Source organism: Chlorocebus sabaeus, chromosome 17 (genome assembly GCF_047675955.1).
Source record: "Chlorocebus sabaeus isolate Y175 chromosome 17, mChlSab1.0.hap1, whole genome shotgun sequence".
Taxonomy (NCBI): domain Eukaryota; kingdom Metazoa; phylum Chordata; class Mammalia; order Primates; family Cercopithecidae; genus Chlorocebus; species Chlorocebus sabaeus.
Genome location: NC_132920.1, coordinates 44,641,540 through 44,654,041, shown reverse-complemented (window position 1 = coordinate 44,654,041; position 12,502 = coordinate 44,641,540). Strand labels below are relative to the sequence as shown.

The window sequence follows — 12,502 nt, the reverse complement described above, 5'->3', positions numbered from 1 at the left end:
CACAAATGTTCATAGCAACATTATTCATAATAGGTAAAAGTTGAAGCAACCCAAATATCCATCAACTGACAAATGGATAAACAAACTGTGGTATTATCCACACAATGAAATGGTACTCAGCCAGAAAAAGAAATACTAATATATGCTACCACATGGATGAACTCTGAAAACATTATGTTAAATGAAAGAAGCCCATCACAAAAGACCACATATTATATGATTCCACTTAAGTGAAATATCCAAAATAGACAAATCTACAGATACAAAAAGTAGATTAATGGTTGCCTAGGAGTGGGCAGGTTGGGGGGAATGGGGAGTAACTGCTGATACAGAATCTTTTTCTGAGGTGATGAAAATGTTCTAATAGTTGCACAACTGTGTGAATTTACTAAAAGCCACTGAACTACACACTTTAAATGGTCTTCACTTTATGGTATGTAATTTATATCTCAGTAAGGATATTATAAACATAAGGTATACAGGGAATAGAAACACTACCTCCACAGGAGAAAAAAAAAATCCTCATCTTCAATTCTTCTGTACAGTAAATGCAAAAATATTTTTCCCCAGAAATCAAAAGCAGTACTTTCTAAGTATAAGTTCTAGAAAGGTGGTAGTGGGATGGAGTTAGAGTTAAAAAAAAAAAAACTTCTGCCACATAAATTTTATGACACCATTAAGGGGAGAAGATGATAATTCGTACTCACTCTTTTCCACTTCAAATATTTCTGGAGTATGTCTTTTTAAGCCAGTGGTTTTCAACCACAGCTAAACTCACCAGTGCTCTAACTCAAGAGACTCTGATTTAAATGGCCTCAGATCTTTGTGTCCTTAAAAGCTCCCATAAGATTCTAACAGGCAATTAGGATGTCAAACTCTGTTTCAGCCAGAGTCATTGCAGAAGCTAGGTATCAGTTGTTTTCTCAACTATATCTACCAAAAAGTCCTCATTTCCAATAACATATGAGCAACTAAATCCATCAAGTTATACTCAAGTTCCTTATTCTATAATTTAACATGTTCAGCCAGGCAACAGTGGTTCACGCCTGTAATCCTAGCACTTTGGGAGGCCAAGGCAGGTGGATTGCTTAGTGCCCAGGAGTTCGAGACCGACCTGGACAACACAGTGAAACACTGTCTTTCAAAAAATACAAAAATTAGCCAGACATAGTGTCGCATGCCTGTGGTTCCAGCTACTTGGGAGACTGAGGCAGGAATCGCCCAAGTCTGGGAAGTTGGAGGCAGCAGTGAGCCATGATCACGTCACTGTACTCCAGCCTGGTCAACAGAGCAAGACCCTATCTCCAAAAAAGAAAAACAATTCAGCATGTTCTAAGAATACCCATTATTACATACTCCAATCATATCTGGATTCAAACACACATTCCAAAACCTTAAGAGCAAATAATTTCAAATTAATACATACAACGCTTTTTAAAAATTAGTCATATGAATTAATATTTTCATTCATTAAGATAACTCAATTATCTATACACTGTGCTCTGTGGATAGTCCATTTCCAGTTTGGTGTAACAGCATAACATCCATACTCAGAAACTGCTTAGTCATCAAGGTATGTTTAGTATTATCAGTACCCTGTATCTTGGAACTACCTCACCTCATCCAGTGCAGTCACTTATTATTCTCAAACCATCAGAGATTTTAAAACTTCAAAGTTGTTAGCTTTCATTTAATGCCAATCATTTTATTTCATTTAGCTCAAGCTTTGTAAGTCTGCTGGCTCAAATATTGTGCTGAAGTTCCAAGCAAATATGAACATAAGTTGTACAAAAATTAAGCACAGAAAAAAATTAATTTAGCCAAATAACTATACAGTCATTAAACATATAAAGAAGAAATGGAATACAGCTTTTAATATTCAAGTTGAACTTAAGTTATCGTATGTCTGTCATTTGATTATTAAAACATGAAGGAAGATATCTGCATGCTTTGTAAAATGCTCAACCTATGATTGCTCAATATGCTTTAAGGAAAAATCCTAACCTACAGTTTCTGGTCTTTTTCGAGCCAACAAACCTCACGCATGAAATGTACATGCATACAGGGACAGGACTAGCTTAAATCAGCCCAGCTCCTCCCAACACCCATCCACACACAGAAACAACACTGAGGTGTAAGACAGTACAAAATTTTATTTCCTAAAATTCAAAGAAAAAGGAAAAATCAGACTGAGATTTAACCAGATTCAGATTTCTAAATTAGTTTTTTAAAACAAGCACTAGCAACTGCCCTGATGGACACCTTGCTTTAGAAGCCACCACACTGTGCTTTAAATATGTACTGGCACAAAATTTCTAATAGTCTTAAATAAAATGAAGTTCACTATCACTAATAGGAATTTAAAGTAGACCGACACTTGATACAATTAAAGCTGACTTGATCAAATATGAAAGGGTAAACTTCAATTCAAAGAAAGAAGTTAAGAATATATCCACATACAAATCGGTAGGAAGACCAAGCTGACAAATTTTACGCATCATAATTCTATTTCATAATACAGTATCTAAAATTTGCTTCAAATTTGCTTCAAAGTAATAGTGGAAGGGGGGATAATAGGGGAAACAAGAGTGGCTATGATTGATAACTGTCATAGCCGGGTAAGAATACATGAAGATTCATTACACCAGTACACTTTGGGGTACATTTGAAAATTCTCGTAACAAAAGAATTTTTTTTTTTTTTTTTTTTTTTTTTTTGAGACGGAGTCTCGCTCTGTCAGCAGGCTGGAGTGCAGTGGTGGGATCTTGGCTCACTGCAAGCTCCACCTCCCGGCTTCATGCCATTCTCCTGCCTCAGCCTCCCAAGTAGCTGGGACTACAGGCACCCGCCACCACACCCGGCTAATTTTTTAAAATATTTTTAGTAGAGACAGGGTTTCACCGTGTTAGCCATGATGGTCTCGATCTCCTGACCTTGTGATCCGCCCACCTTGGCCTCTCAAAGTGCTGGGATTACAGGCATGAGCCATCACGCCCGGTCAAAAGATATTTTAAAAGTCAAATTCAATACTGTATCTACTCTAAAGGCTACTTTCTCAAGACCATACATCACAAACCATGAAACACCAATGTAATGAAATATAATGAGACATTAAAATTTACAAGTATGTCAACTATTTCAACACACCAAAATGTATACATGAAATGTTAGATTAAAATCCACAATGATGTAAAAAATCTATTTACACTAACCAAAATCTGAGTTTTAAGCCTCACTCAGTACAACGATCTCTCTCCTAAAATCAGCCCATGTCTCGAATTTCAGACTTTCCTCAAAATTTACAGAATATAAAAACTTAGCCACCTGATTGTTTAAAGTGAGGTTAGTTCCTAATACCTCATAGTATCAAACCAAGTATAATCCAATTAGGAAACTCTAAGGATGATATAGATTTGAAGAGACATGGGAGAATTCCCATTTACTAAAATCTGCTATTCGCTAATCACACAGTATCTCATTTAATCTTACATTATCTCAAACTCACACTTCCATCAAACAAAACGATTACTCAGCCGGGCACGGCTGGCTCACACCTGTAATCCCAGCACTCTGGGAGGCCAAGGTGGGTGGATCACTTGAAGTCAAGAATTCAAGACCAGCCTGACCAATATGTTGAAACTCGTCTCAACTAAAATACCAAAATTAGCCAAGCGTGGTGGCAGGCGTCTGTCATCTCAGCTACGTCTGTCATCTCAGCTACTCGGGAGGCTGAGGCAAGAGAATTGCCTGACCCCTGGAGGCAGAGCTTGCAGTGAGCCGCGATCGTGCCATAGAACTCCAGCCTAGGCAACAGGAGCAAAACTCCATCTCAAAAAAAAAAAAAAAAAAAAACTATTACCCAATTTTAGAGATAAGGAAATATAAGACCCAGAGAGGTTAAGTAGGGCACAACTGCTGGCATCGTCACCGAGTGGCTCTGTGGCTTGCCCTAGGCCACAGCCACCAGGGGATGATGCCATGCAGTTGGGCCCCACTTAAAGTCCAATACATTTGCCACACCACTGCTAATAAACCGAATGTCCTCCTTGGCTCAGCCCCTGAAATGCAAACATGCCTGAAAAAATTTAAGCTGTGGAACTGAACGGCTTAAATGCCATCAGACAGCTCCCCGGAAAATAAATTATTCTAGACACATGTAAACAAGAAATAAGACCTTAATTAGCAATTCTGCCCATCATTCTTTCCCTGATTTAGACTCTCACCTATATGTACCCACTTATAAGAATTTTGACACCTGAGAAGTTTTTCCTTTCCTCAGTTTGTATTTTAAAATTCTAAATTCTTTTATTAACAAGCTATAAAACTATAAGAAAACAAACATCTCTCAAAAAATTTATAGAAAAAAGGTTGCATTTACCACTTTTTTAGAAGTAGGGTGGAATATAACTAGTATTTAATCATATTTACAACTATTAAATGAAAAATGTAGAATATGATGATCCCAGTTTAGTTTTAAACACCTTCACCCAAACATTAAAAAAAAAAAAAAAAAAAAAAAAAGATATATGGAAGTATGTGGGGGACTGTGTGCATATATGCACTACAATGTTTAAGGTGATTATGTCTGGATAGTAGGTTCCTTTTCTTCTTTATGTTTTCTATTTCTTTTAAAACTTCTACAAAGTACAGGTATTATTTATAGAAAGACGCCTAGAAATGTTATTTTTTGAAATGCATAGAAGAGAAACTGTCTAAAAAAGACTGGCCAGAGACCAATGGAAAACTGATGGTCCCCACGAGATGAATCAGTGGAACCTAAGTGTTTCCTCGGGTCATTACAAAAGGGAGCTGTATGGGACTTATAAAAGTGTAATTGTTACTTTCAAGCTCACTAAGTTTGTTAAGGTTACTAAGCTTAAGTAATTCCAAAATAAACACATTATCCTTGGGTCTCCAATACTGTCTTCAGTAAAAGTCTGTTACAGTGAGCTTCAGAAACATTAAGAGCACCCCTCACTGAAACTCTTGCTTGGGGGCCCAGAATATAACCTTATCCCACTGGAAAAACAGGCTTAAGGATACCCAAAATAAATACACAGTCAATGGGAGCTCCACTTGCCAGTCCATCATTCAGCAATATGATCCCATATAATAGTCAAGATGTGGTTCAATCACCAAAACGTTTGCAAACAACAGGAGTCCATGAGTGATTCTCCTTTAATCTCTATACCACTTACCAGCATTTTTATCAGTGAACCTACTCTACTCTGATGAGATGCAGGTCCAAGAAAGTAATTATTGTTTGCATCTATGAGTTAGCAACCATCAGACTGCATCCCTGAGAAGTATGCTAACCAGGAAGGCAAAACCTTACTAAAAACCTTTCCAAGGACAGTAATACACGAACAAAGCAATACAAGAGCACTTTACATCCGCATACATTAGGAAGTGAAACACGTCAACTGCATAAAACAAATTCAATTCATGTTAAGGCATAACAGAAGCAACCTGGTCATATCAAGATCTCTGGTCCAGCTCATAAAGTTCTTACCAGAGACAACTACGAAATCCGTCAGTGCCTTTAAGGGTCATGGCAGAGAACAGAATTTGGGAAACAGAGAGTATTCCAAAGTACTGTGAACTCCTCTCCTGTACCACAGGTCACTTCCCCCACCCCTACACAAGGCAACATAAGCATAAACCTGCTGATATCTGACAACATACAGCCCTCTACCCAGAACTGTCTACTAACTAAATCCTTGCCCTAAGTTTTCCCTCTTTAAAGTATTAAGGAAATTTTTTCCTGTGTAAAAATATCTGACTTTATAATGAAAATCACTGAGAAAATGAGATCTACTGTGCAGCCAATTTTGCAGAAATATAACCTTCAGACAAGTTGGGGTCCCCATAAGAGCTACAAATACACTGAAAAGGATTTTAAGTGTGTTATCTGTGTTTTTTAAGTTACTTTACTTCTAAGAAGTCAATGTTATATAATATTTCTTGACTACAGTTGACTGTGCCAGTAAATTACAGGGAGAAGTAGTATTACTTCTGGACCTACTTTCTATCTCTAAGGAAAGCCTTTCCATTTTTATAGCTAACATGACAAAATCCACTTTTCAGCCAAACTTCCTCAACACAGCAGTTTAGATACTATTTCGAATACTATTAAATTTAATGGCAGGCCTAAATTCAGACTTCTCATTTCACTTTTGCACCTACTGGAAATTATTTCACTCAAAATAATTATGTCTTCAGATGATTTCCTATTTCCACTTAAAGTAGAAACAAATTAGAACACTTCAAATTCTATTTGCACTTCCCAAATACAGTAATGACTCATTTATCTGGCATCATCAGAAAATGAGGTTCTCTACATTAAGCATTTTCCAGGTAACTGAAGCCCACAAACACAGAGAACTTGTCTGCCTTGTTCCTTGCTGTTATCCCCAGGACCTAGAACAGTGTCCAGTACATGGTAGATAGGCAGTAATAATTACTGAACGTGTGAATAAATAAAAGTACTAAAGCTCTTTTATTTTTAACCATTTGTGAAAATGTTTTCTACACTGAATTACAGCCATCCCTCCCTTTAAAAAAAAAAAAAAAATGACACTGAAAAGAAATAAAAGTTTTTCTTATTAATTTGGGATACCACTATAAATAGCAATCACTTTACTCCCGTACAATGTATCTTAGTGCCTTTAAAGCTATTAAAATACACTGGGCTTTTTGCCACCATGTAAAAATGGCCTCAGCATGGTATGCTCTCATAACTTTTCCTTTCCTTATATTAACTGTCATTGCTGTGTTTGCTCTTGCTGTCTTATTTTACACACAAAAGTCTGGCAAGGTTCTAAACTTAATTCTGCCTCCAAAGCAGAATAAAATACATGGACTTGGTTACAATTCAGAAGCCTTTTCCACTTATTTCTGACCTGTAACTACATTCTGATTCTATTTATTTAACAAACTCCTTGCTCACACACATCCTCTACCACATTCTACATAAAATCTGAGATGGTTCTATTAGTTTTAAATGAGTATCTTAAGGATTTTCATTTAAGTGCTAAAGTTTCAAATATTAATCCTGAGTAATGAATGGCTCAAAGACTACCTCCAATGTAAACCTCAGGGAATTTTTTTTTTTTAATCCATTCAGGAGACACCAGCCACGACAAAGCTGGATTTCATCTTGCTTGATAGGCAGTGATAGGGCCGTAATTTAGATTCACGGTTCCAAAGTTCATGACAGCAAAAATCGAACACACTGGCAGCCATGGCATACAGTGCTTACAGAGGAGGGCTTATCTCCTGAACCTAAGAGTGGAAAGGATAATTTAAGTACAGCATTTAGTTTATACAATATAACTGGAGTTCCTTCCCCACAACAAACTTTGAATAATGTTTATAATTTAGCAATCAACAGAAATGAAAGAATTACCACAACTGAAATAAAATATTTATGTATTTCAAACCAGTAGAACTGTGTCTTCAAAAACTAAAACAAGCTAAAAGAAACCTAGTTCTGAATTAGGGATGGATACAAATAAAATGGGGGTTTGTTTATTCGGGTCTTTGAGCTGCTTTTCTTTTTTTAAAAGATTTCATGAACTTTCATTTGAAATAAGCATAGTTTGCTAAATTAAAGGACCTGATTAAGTATTCTTTAAAAGTAACTAGCTGGGTAAACAATAAAGTAAGTTATCCAAGAGTCAAGAAAAGAAAAATGACTTCAGACTGCTTTATGAATATTCTCCAAAATCACCAATCCTTCAACAAAAATAGTTCAACGGAAGATTTCAGTTCCTGGTACTGAACTGAACAAAGAGAACCACATGTTTTTAATGGTTGCTCATAAACGACCCAAATAAATCTCCAAAAGAACAGGAGTAGTTCTTTCAGTATTTTTCCCTTTAAAATTCATAAGACCAATTCAACACAGAAATAAAAATTACTGTACTTTATGGCACCACTCACTCTGTGACACATTTATTTGCTGTCATGAAAGTTAGGGCCTCAACAAAGTAAATGAGATTTAGGGAGAAAAAAATTTTCTACCATTTTAAAAAGCACAGAATGTCCTTGCCATTTGCGGCAAAAAGCGTTTACCCCCCTCAAATGAGAAGATTTTCATACTAAATAAGAAACCTAAGTATTTATATATAAATGATACAAAGAAGCTTTCCAAATAGCTTTTCAATCAGTGATGATGCTGACCTTAGATCACAATTACACTGCTAACTACCATTTATAAGAAACGAAGTCTACACAACCAAAAACTATAACTTAAAATTTAACCACTGATGTTCTATCTTCCCTGGCTTTAACGCTGAACCGTAACACAGAGCAACAGCACACCCTGCTGGAAGTTGGTAACACGAATAATTAGCAGCACTGAACTGCTAAGATTTTACCCAAGATGAGAATTACTTCAGAATCAGTCATTTCTCACTAACTGAGAAAAAAAGAGGTTCACAGGCATTAACCATCAGCTGCCTATATATATGTGATCTTAAAGGTTAAATTAAAACTCAGAATAACTCAAATTAAAAGATACTGCTTTTTCCTGCTCATTTCCCCAGCCCCATACAGCCCCAACCACCCCAAGTGATTTTACTACTTCTGGCTTTAACCCTAAATAAAAATATTTTCAAATGTGCTTTTTGTAAAGAGAAACTGGTAATCACATAGAAGAGGAAACCAAGCTCATTTTCTATATATGACTGCCTGAAGTACCCCTTCTCTCCCATCCCACCTTGGCCTTAGAAATGCCCCTAAAGATTACCATTAAGAACGCACAAGGCGTGGCCGGGCGCGGTGGCTCATGCCTGTAATCCCAGCACTTTGGGAGGTTGAGGTGGGTGAATCACGAGGTCAAGAGATCAAGACCATACTGGCCAACAGAGTGAAACCCCGTCTCTACTAAAAATACAAAAATTAACTGGGCGTGATGGCACGTGCCTGTAGTCCCAGCTACTAGGGAGGCTGTGGCAGGAAAATCGCTTGAACCTGGGAAGTGGGGGTTGGAGTGAGCCGAGATTGCACCACTGCATTGCAGCCTGGCAACAGACTGAGACTCGGTCTCAAAAAAAAAATGCACAAGGCAGCCTGGTGGCCTGTGAACCACAATTACATGCCATTGGCAAAATGCCTACACAGATTCTGGAATTCAAAATATGAAGACTAAATTAAGAAACCACATGTCCTGTTGAAAATATATGCATCTAGTATGTTTTCAACATACTAACAGACATGGAAAATCATGGAAGCCACTGTCTAGAGAATCCAGCTCTGCCCTCCCTAACTCAAACTCACAGTAATCCAAGGATGAACAGAATTGTATTTAAGTTTTGCAAATGTGCTCTCTTTGCTATAAAAATAAAACTCCTTGGTACTGTTGAGATTCCTTTTTAGAGAAAACAGGCTATGCTAGCAATGACCTGCACTGTTCTGAGTAACTAGTGTTGGTTTCTTGGCTCCTTGCTCCCACATCTAAAGGTTCTGATTGACCTCTGGTCAACTTGCAGGGTACTCTTTAGTCATGAAGGTCAACAATTCTTTAAAAAAATAAAATAAAATAAACAAAAACAACGAACAAGGCCAAGGAAGATCCAACACTTAAGTGTACTTTTCTCCAAGAACCAAAAAGGCAATAAGCACCTCAGGTGTATTTTTCTTTTTTTTTTTTTTGAGACAGAGTCTGGCTCTGTCGCCCAGGCTGGAGTGCAGTGGCCGGATCTCAGCTCACTGCAAGCTCCGCCTCCCGGGTTTACGCCATTCTCCTGCCTCAGCCTCCCGAGTAGCTGGGACTACAGGCGCCCGCCACCTCGCCCGGCTAGGTTTTTGTATTTTTTAGTAGAGACGGGGTTTCACTGTGTTAGCCAGGATGGTCTCGATCTCCTGACCTCGTGATCCGCCCGTCTCGGCCTCCCAAAGTGCTGGGATTACAGGCTTGAGCCACCGCGCCCGGCAGGTGTATTTTTCTGAGATTGTCTCCAGTGGCATTATCTGGTTGATTATCTCAATCAAAGTACATTTACAATTAAAATTTTGAAAGGATACCAACCTCGAGCCTCTTTTCAAGTGATTCAATTCTGTCCTTTTTACTAGCCAGATTGGCCCGTGTGTAGCGGCTCTGCCCAGGAAGATATAAAACTTGACTGTAGCATTCTTCCCACACCTGGTTATAGGCTTCACTTGAGAGTTCTCCATGGCTCATTCCTTGTTTAACCACTTCCATCTCCTGCACCAAAACATCCTGGGCCTGTTTACAATAATAATTACAGTAAGTTTAAGTACTACAAACACTTGCCATATCCAGAGAGCTTTAGAAGACTAATTTTTTCCCTCCTTCCTTGAGCCAAAGCCAAGGAGATGTGATTGGTTGTTTTTTGGAAGCGGTGATAACAATACCTAGGAAAAATAGCCTCAGAAGCCTTTGAGTCAATGCAGACTGCTTTTTAAAAGTCAAGCATCCATGTTTCCTCGAAAGTATAAACATCCTTTGCTTTCACTCACTATAACAGCAGTTATCACTTCTCAGGTACCCACTGTGTGTGAGAAACTAGGTTTAAAACCTAGTTTATAATGTAGGTTTTACCTACATTATATCCAAAGATCACAATCACCTTACAAATTAGCCAATATTAACCTCATTTAAAAGCTAATGAAATTAGGCCAGGCACAGTGGCTCACTCCTGTAATCCTAGCACTTTGGGAGGCTGAGGTGGGTGGATAAAAAGGCCAGGAGTTCAAGACAGCCTGGCTAACACAGCAAAACTTCATGTCTACTAAAAACACAAAAATTAGCAGGGTGTGGTGGCACACGCCTGTAATCCTAGGTACTTGGGAGGCTGAGGCACAAGAATCACTTGAACCCAGGAGGTGGAGGTTGCAGTGAGCTGGGATCACGCCACTGCACTCCAGCCTGTACAACAGAGCGAGACTTGGTCTCAAAAAAAAAAAAAAAGGCTAATGAAACTAAGGTTCATAGAGATTCAACAACTTGTTAAGACCACATCGTTAGCAGGCAGACGAGGCAGAATACAACTGGCACCAATGGGTGTGCGCCTTCCACTCTCCCACTCCACCGTACGTGCAGGACCTCATGTGATGGTAAAGGGGAGCTAGGCGTCTTTTTGTCACGTGCCTTTTTTTCTCATTCTGAAGGAATGCCCCTGACATTGCCAGAAAATGAAACTGGGGCACGAATCAGATGATAGATCATAAACCAGCTTAGTTCACTACTAAAGAAAATAGTGTAAAATGACAGAATGAGAGGGAAAGCTGGACAGGCCTGGGTTCAGATCACAGCTTCACCATTTAAGCAGCTCTCTGAGTTTGCTTAATTTATCTGAGCCCATTTCTCAAGCAATTATGGTGCTGACCTTAGATCAGACGTGTTTGTTATTAGGACTAAGTGAACAATATACTATAGAGCCTAGCCCAATGCCAGACACAAAGAATTCCATAAGCATATGAATTTTTTCCCAGCCCTTTGCTTCACTGCTTATGAAAAACTGGGAACCACCTTCTGTGCCTTACAGAAGGCTTTCAATCTTTCTAGTAATAATAAAAATAAACATATCAAAATCCATAAAATCAAGAGAAATGATCAATAAACAATTTTAACAAAAAAATGGAAAATCATCTCTATAGGAGAAAAAATGGACATTTAAACAATAACTCTTAAGGGAAATAATGGAAACAAATCAATTTTAACATACCTTAAAGAAAGTATATTAAAGAAAAAGAAAATATGACACTTTATTAAAAGAGAAATGCTATTTCACTCTGAAACTGTACACAATAAAAATTTACAAGTTCAGATCTTAGGAGAGAATATGGGTAAGTTATCTTTAAACTATCCATAATCTGCTAAGTAAATAGCTGCTTCAAATTCTTTTTGGAACAAAGAGAAATATACACAGATAAATAAAATATGAGAGAATATTTAAGCTACTTTGTTTCAAACAATTTCAGACCAATACTTAGAATTATTATTTTTCAAAAACTGTGTTAGGGTTTATCCTCTACAGAATCTCCAAAAGCAACAACGTGATCCTTGTTTCAGGTTTCCATACATATAATTTAGGAAAATTTATTTCCTAAATTCCTCTTCCCCTCATATTTTCACTTTAAAAAGAGGAAACTGTGCAAGTATCAATTTCATAGGCTGATTTTCAATCCCAGTTCAATGATTACATGTGCTCGACAGAGGAGGCAACTCAACAATGTCAGTTTCCCTATTGCACTTACTAAAAAATTAGTGACTCAAAGTTACTCTGAAATCAGGGCCAAGTTGTTGAAATATAAATTGAAACCCTCCTTCCTCTATTTGCTAAAAATCCTATAATAAATATGTATTAGTTATGCAATACAGAAAGTACAAAGTAAGAAATTGTGAGAAGGGAAGAAAGAGGAAAAATGCAGGAGGGAAGGCAGGAGAGTTTGTAAGAATCTTGTTTGTTTCATTCTAAGTATGCAGCAGCTCATTCCAAATCCATGGGCCTATCACTGCTCCTCAGGGCTGAAG

General features: G+C 37.7%; 1 protein-coding gene across 1 annotated transcript in view; it reads right to left on the bottom strand.

Annotated features, from left to right (window-relative positions):
- CDC5L (cell division cycle 5 like) overlaps nt 1-12,502 on the bottom strand; it is a 61,919-nt gene that overhangs the window by 11,115 nt on the left and 38,302 nt on the right. Inside the window, exon 14 of the mRNA XM_007972376.3 lies at nt 10,034-10,231. Within this exon, the coding sequence (XP_007970567.1) occupies nt 10,034-10,231 (198 nt within the window). The remainder of the gene's footprint in view (nt 1-10,033; nt 10,232-12,502) is intronic.